Source organism: Chrysochloris asiatica, unplaced genomic scaffold (assembly GCF_000296735.1).
Source record: "Chrysochloris asiatica unplaced genomic scaffold, ChrAsi1.0 scaffold00242, whole genome shotgun sequence".
NCBI lineage: Eukaryota > Metazoa > Chordata > Mammalia > Afrosoricida > Chrysochloridae > Chrysochloris > Chrysochloris asiatica.
In genome coordinates this window covers 241,460-248,628 of record NW_006408760.1, presented here as the reverse complement: position 1 = coordinate 248,628, position 7,169 = coordinate 241,460, and the positions used below count along the sequence as shown (strand labels likewise).

General features: G+C 44.3%; 1 protein-coding gene across 1 annotated transcript; it reads left to right on the top strand.

The window, feature by feature from the left end:
- The first annotated feature begins 3,237 nt into the window (after positions 1-3,237).
- LOC102827223 (homeobox protein prophet of Pit-1-like) lies at positions 3,238-6,422 on the top strand. The gene is made up of 3 exons (XM_006873439.1): positions 3,238-3,346; positions 4,511-4,743; positions 6,084-6,422. The coding sequence occupies exons 1-3, from the start codon at positions 3,238-3,240 to the stop codon at positions 6,420-6,422; spliced, it is 681 nt and encodes a 226-aa protein (XP_006873501.1).
- The last annotated feature ends 747 nt before the right edge of the window (positions 6,423-7,169 follow it).

Here is a 7,169-nt window from a genome sequence, read left to right as displayed (position 1 = left end):
CCTAGAATAAACTAGAGTTTATATACCTAGAATAAACTAGAGTTTATATACCTAGAATAAACTAGAGTTTATATACCTAGAATAAACTAGAGTTTTATATACCTAGAATAAACTAGGTATATATTTTTATATACCTAGTTTATATTCCTAGAATAAACTAGAGTTCATGCTGTCCAAGGAAATTCAGGTGTTTTCACTCAGGACTGATTCACTAGAGTTTCAGAGCTTGGCTTCTTGTTGTTAGGCGCCATCAAGTCAGCTCCAACTCATAATGAGCCTATGCACAACACAATAAAACACTGCCTAGTCCTGTGGGATCTTCACAAGGGGTGTTATGTTTGAACTCATTGTTGCAGACACAGAGTCAATCCATTTCATTGTGGGGGAAGGGGTCTTCCTCTTTATCACTGACTCTCTACTTTATCAAAGTATGATGTCCTTTTCCAGGGACTGGTTCCTTCTGATAACATGTCTAAAGTAATTGAGACGAAGTCTCGTCATCCTTACTTATAAGGAGCATTTGGCTGCATTTTTTCCAAGATAGATTTGTTTATTCTTTCTGAAGTCCGTGGAACTTTCAATATTCTTCATTAATCACAGTTCAAATGCATCAATTCTTCTCTGGATTTCCCCACATGTCTGGTAGTTTGTCATACTCTGGCGGCTTGAGTGTTGTTTTGCCACTGGTGTTTCAAATATCTGCAGGGTCACTGTTGGTGAACAGATTTCAGTGGAGTTCCCAGACTAGACTAGGGAGAAGAAATAGGTGGCCCATTTCTTAGGAATAATCACTGGAAACCTTATAAATAGCAGTGAAGCATTGTTTAACATAGTGCCAGAAGATGTGCCACTTAGGCTGAAAGTCACTGAAAACATGACTGAGGAAGAGCTGCCTCCTCAAAAAAGAGTCAACCTTAATGATGTGGATGGAGCAAAGTTTTCAGGACCTTCATTTGCTGATGGTGCATGATCCAAAGTGAGAAGAAACTGCTACAAACATCCATTAATAATCAGATTGTGGAATGTACATAGTATGAATCCAAGACCAGGAGGGAGCAGTATCTGCTAAAGGCAATAGTGTTACTCTGGGAATGTAATTTTGTCTTGGAGGAGTAGAATGCTCTAAAAGTCAACATTATCTTGGAAGGTCCAGTTCCCCCTATTGGACCAGAGTGGCTTGAGAGGTCTGGGTGCTTATTCAGTGATTAGTATGTCTAGGAGTGTCAGATGATCTGGGATCTCAGTCAATCTATTGTATTATCCTTGTATGGTCACCAACTAAATAGGATGTTTTGTTTGTTCAAAATATTTTAGGGTGAGTCAGGATATCTATAGTTTATTAGAATGTTGAGAAGAGTGTAGTGTGGGGAAGGCTGGTTTCCTTTAAGTAGTTCTTCTCAGACTTTGATGTACATTCAGATCACCTGGAGAGTTCATTACAATGTAGATTCTGATTCAGCAGGCCCAAGATTCTGCATTTCTAACAAGCTTCCATTTGCTGCTTATGTCGCTGATCCTTGAATCATTTTGTAAGTATCAACATCTAGAAGATTGCATTTCTTAAATTGTCAGGATGTTTTCAAATAATGCGTATGAGTAAGTAGAATATCCTTGGGAATAAGACTATGAGTACAGTGTATTCCAAGAGGCTTAGAGGGTCCTCAGAGGATCAGTGTGTTGCTGAGAGGTCAGAACTTCATGGATAGGATCATATTTCTAATCTAAATCTGGGTATCATAATGGGGTCATAATATTCTGGGTATCAGAATGTACTAGAAAGTCCTAGGGTTCTTAAAGGGCCAGAGTGTCCTGGGAGTTCAGGGTGTCCTGGAGATGTCAGAATTTACTTCCTGGGTCTATATGACCTCATGAGGCAGAGTACTATGGGGGTCAGAGTGTCCTGATTGGTCAAGGATTCTGGATAGGTCAGGGTATCCTTGAAGAATCAGAATGTTAGAATGACATAAGAATGCCAGTTTCCTGCACGATCTTGAGGTCCTGGTGGTCAGGAAGCACCTTGAAACCAGATAGATGCCCTTGAGGGCCAGGGATTTCTAGGGGTCTGGCACTGTAGGATAACCACTGAACTGCTAATCACAAGGTCAGTAGTTTAAATGCTCCAGATGTTACTTGGAAACACTATGCAGGGTCACTATGAGTTTGAACTGACACCATGACACATAACAACAAAACAATACAACATATAATCTTGATAGTCATAGTGTTCTAGAGGTTCTTGGTGAATGAGGAGGTGATTTGGGGGAACAGAAAATAGAGAGATACTGTAGTGTTCCACAGACCCGTCTAAAGGACTGGGGTTTTCCAGAGAAGATGGCTAGTATATGAAGGATTTCAATAAGTTCATGGACAAATTTCATTATCCTTTCACTCCATTTTTCTATGAACTTTTTGAAGCCCATAGTATTTTGAGATATTGGGGTATCCAGGAAGGGTCAGAATATGCCTGTAACTTTTAGTTTTTTACTTTCCTAGAAACAGGTCCTTGGGTATCATCCATAAGCTGAGATCCCAGTTAGTCTGTATTCCCACTTGCACCCTCACTCCCTACCCTAAGTGAGACTTTGGAGAGTGGTCTTAGAAGAAATGCATTTTCACCTCCTTCCCAGCTTGCTCTCAGAAGGGGATTTAATAGGACAAAGGAGTTGGTCTCTGGGAATATGAGCTCTTGGCCCCAGTCCCTGGACCCTCCAACAGAACACCTTTCCTCATCTGACTTGTGATCCTCCCCTGAGGAGGGGCTTTGGTGGCCAGGTAATGATTGGATGGGCCACAGGGGGTGAGGAGGCGGTTGCTCCTCCAAAACTCAGGGAGAGAGTAGTGAGTGTAGGACTCTAAGCTGGTCAAGGGAGGTAGCTTAGAGAAAAGAGAGAGAGCTGTGATCCTGTGGAGAGAAGGGACAGTGAGAAAAGCAGAGACATGAGCAGGAAAACAGGGTGAAGGCAAGACACAGAGAATGAGATAGACTTGAACTAAGGAATGGGGAATTAGAAACAAAGAGGAGATATCAAAAAAGACAAAACAAAATATCTATCTTCAGATCTATATTCAAATCCATATCCATATACAAAGACACAGAGAAAGATAGAAATAAATAGAGGGAAAAGAAGTAAGACAATAGGCATAAAGGGAAGGGAATGATAGAAACCAAGAAAGACTGACCCAGAATAAGATTCAGGAACACAGAAGACTGGAAGTCTTTGGTTTACGCTGTTAGTCATGGAAGCAGAAAGGAGGAATCCGCAGAGTAAGGGGAAAAAGGGAAGAGTTCACAACAGTGTCTTGCCTGAGAGATACTCAGATGCTGGGACTCTGACTTCCACTGTGGGTGAGTGAATCTCTGGGCTGTGGCTTGGGTAGCAGATGTGGGGTTCGGTACCTGGGTTCTTGTGGCGCAATAATTCTCCATAAGGAAGGTTAAGAGGAGAAAGAAAACAGAATCCTAGAAAAGTGTAGAAAATCTCAGGCGCATCTGGCAATGCAACTCCTTCAGTATAAACTGGGAAGCAGGCTCTGGCATTTAGTGCACATCCGGTAGGGGCAGTCACAAAGTTGAAATCTCAGTCTGTTCTTTCCCAAACTCTATCAGGATGATGACTTTTCTGAGGGAAGGAGCTGGAGGGGTCAAGTCTTTGACTTCAGGGAGATTAGGGTGTCAGTGTCCCCAAGGTGGGAGTTGAGCTATGGGGTGCAACCCCCCAGGTTGCCATGGGGATGGTGCCTCAGTCCCAGACATCTTGTCTGAATGTGTGCCTTCCAGGTGTTTCCTTTCCCTCCCTGTTCTCTCTTCCTCACTCTCAGACTAATTAATGTGGAGGCTTAGGGAGTCGGTAGGGAGGAGAGGAAACCTTTCCCACGAGCTCAGGTTCCTGCAGGCTGGTGGAGGGGCCAAAGCAGGGATATGGGGAGAAGATGAAGTGTACCTGAGGGTAAGGGTGTGTCTGAGTGGAAGAGGGAGTGAGTGCTTCACCTTCCCAGGGGAGGGGTGTGTGAGGATAGGAGCAGAATAATGAGTGTTGAATGTGAGCCCTGGCAGTAGAGAATGAGTAACAGCAGTCTTCTGCAGAGACTTGAAAAGCTCTTGAAATGTGGGAGCAAATAGGAGATCCATAGAGTGAAGCCCAGGTGTGTAGTGTATGCACTGAGAAAAATGAAAAACCTGGGTTCCATGGAAATCTGTCTGGGGAGTATCATAGGGATTAGGCATACAATGGGCTAGTAAAGGAAGGATAATGTCAGGATGGGGAGTGGTGGTCTGAGGGGTGTACACTCTAAGTGGAGAGCAGAGTCTGGGCTATGGGACTCAAAGGTGAAGCAGGGTTGAGGTTGAGCTGGGTCCAGGAAAGGTGTCTGGCTGGGACAGGATGTATGACAGTGAAGCAGCATGAATGGGAGGGGACTGAGCAGAATCTGGGGGACCAGCATATGTGAGGTAGGAACTGGATGAGTATTCCCATTCTGACACCACCCCTCCCTTCCTCTCTCTCCTCAGATAGGAGCACTCAGCCCTACAAGAGAGTCTCTGGTGTGGGATTGGGGAGACCAAGGTTTTCCCAGCAAGGAGCACAAAGGGTTTGCCCCCACTCCCGGCGCCGACACCGCACCACCTTCAACCCAGTACAGTTGGAGCAGCTGGAGTCAGCCTTCATGAGGAACCAATATCCTGACATCTGGGCACGAGAGAGTCTTGCCCAGGACACAGGCCTCAGTGAAGCCAGGATCCAGGTGATGCCCCAGACTTTCCCCCCTCTCAGAATAAATGCTGGTTCAGTTCTTGGGGATTGCCTGGGTATAAATTCTCATGGACAATATAAGCTTAATTTAAGCCTCCACCAGACTGTAAGCCCCACTAGCTGCCAGTGTAACAAGCTGAAGCAAGAGCTCACTGAGTTTAACCTTAGCTCTAACTTAACCTCATTTAAGTTGTGTGGCACTGTGGGCTAATGCATCAGACTGCAAAGTCGCTTGACCTGCAAGGTCGGGGGTTCAAGCTAACTAGTGGTTCCTTGGAAACCCTATACAGGGTCGCTATGGGTCGGAATCGACTCAACGGCACTTGACAGCAACAATAATAGTGATTTAAATTGTAACAGAAGTCAATCCTAACTGTTCACATACATATGTAACTTTGTCCTAACCATAGCCTTGAAACTGATGTAAACCTATCATTTTAGCCATGAGATTGTTGTTGTCATTAAGTACCATCGAGTCAGTAGCAACCCTGTACAGAGTTTCCAAGGAGTGGTTGGTGGGTTTAAACCACCAACCTTGCAGTCAGCAGTCTAGTGTTTATCCTATAGCACCATACCAGGTTGTTGTTGTTGTTGTGTGCCATTGAGTTGGTTCCAACCCATAACAACCCTGTACAGGGTTTCCGAGGAGTGGCTGGTGAGCTTGAACCACTGACATTGCAGTTCAAACGACTTTGCAGTCTAGCACATTAACCCACAGAGCCACACCAGGACTCCACTGTACCAGGTTAATTAACCTTAAATATGAAGGAGCTCTGGTTACGAATCGGGCTGCTAACCTCAAGGTCGGCAGTTCGAAACTACCAGCTGTTCCGCGTGAGAAAGATGAGGCTTTCTGCTCCCATAAAGATTTGCAGCCTTGGAAACCTTGTGCAGGGTCACTATGGGTTGGAACTGACTCCACGGTACTTAACAACAACAACAAATGAACTCTATATTAAATCTGATCTTGTCTATAACAATTAAACTCTCACCTTAATCTCGACATCTAATCCTAAGGGAAATGTTCTCTAGGGAAGGAAAATACCACCACATTGTGTTTATCTTTCTCTTGTTGGAAGTTGAAATTTCTTACTCACTCCAAGTTGCAGAAGGTGGCACATTTTTATGCAGGTTGGGGATAGGGTTGAGGGTCTCCTTATATCAGTATGCCTGGTTCAGTCATACCTCCAGGACAAGTTTTACTTCTTTTGACAAAGTGAAAGAGGCTTACTCCCTGTTCCTGCACACTCTTTCACTGGGGGTGAGGGTTGCATGCAAGAGTGCCACATATTTAAGAGAAAGACTTTTTGTGACTGTTCTTCTCCTCCTCAGGTTTGGTTCCAGAACCGCAGAGCTAAGCAGAGGAAGCAAGAGCGGTCCCTGCTCCAGCCACTGGCTCATCTGTCACCTGCCACCTTCTCTAGCTTCTTGCCTGAGTCCTCTGCTTGCCCCTACTCCTACCCAACACCACCTCCACCAGTAGCCTGTTTCCCTCACTCCTTTAACCAGCCCCTTCCTGCCCAGCCTACCACAGGCACTTCCTTTGCTCTACCACACCAGTCTGAGGACTGGTACTCCACCTTGCACCCAACTCCAACTGGCCATCTGTCCTGCCCTCCACCACCATCCATGTTTCCCCTCAGCCTTGAGCCACCAAAGCCCTGGAACTAAGATCAAACAAGCAGATACTGATAAGGTGATTCCAAGCCTGTGGCACTCATGAAACACAGAGAAAACTGGGTGGCTTCCTTTCCTTCTAGGGGTAGAGTAGCAATATGGTGATGGACAACTAGGAGATTAGGAACTAAAAATTGGGAAATATGATGGCTTGCCAAGGTGATTGAGAGAATTTGGGGAGAGTATGGACTCAAAGTCTCAGTGAAGGGGTGTAATGGACGGAGGTGATTGTTGGTACTAGTGAAAAGAAATGATTGAAAGAGCTAGAACTTGAAGGGCTTTAGCAAGATTATGATTGAAGAGCTTCATCCCAGCTATCTCTAGCTGATTTCAATACGACTTTGATATAAAATCTACCTATATACCCTTTCTCCATTACCTACTGCACCATATAACTCAGTCATTAAGTTTGTTTCACTCTGTTCTACAGATAACTCTTGAATTTAGTCCTCTCCTTTCCATTTTAGCAAATATTTGCTCTTTGGGGCCTTTTTTTTTCCAAACCTGTTTTTAACCCCCTCAATGATTCTCTTAACTCCAGTCTTTTCTACTTCCTACTGGCCTTGGAAATATTATCATAAGTACCTTATTTTAATTTTATATAATTACATATATATTATAAACATGGTTCTTTATGTGGTGGTTGTTGTTGTTATGTGCTGTTGAGTCGGTTCCAACCTATAGTGACCCTGTATAGGGTTTCCAAGGAGCAGCTGGTGAGCTTGAACCACTGACCTTGCA

Bases quoted from the DNA above. Each gene is read 5' to 3' on its own strand.
- LOC102827223 (XM_006873439.1), top strand. From the start codon at position 3,238: ATGGAAGCAGAAAGGAGGAATCCGCAGAGTAAGGGGAAAAAGGGAAGA. The intron at 3,347-4,510 runs GTGAGTGAATCT...CTCTCTCCTCAG, and splicing joins GACTCTGACTTCCACTGTGG to ATAGGAGCACTCAGCCCTAC. The intron at 4,744-6,083 runs GTGATGCCCCAG...TCTCCTCCTCAG, and splicing joins TCAGTGAAGCCAGGATCCAG to GTTTGGTTCCAGAACCGCAG.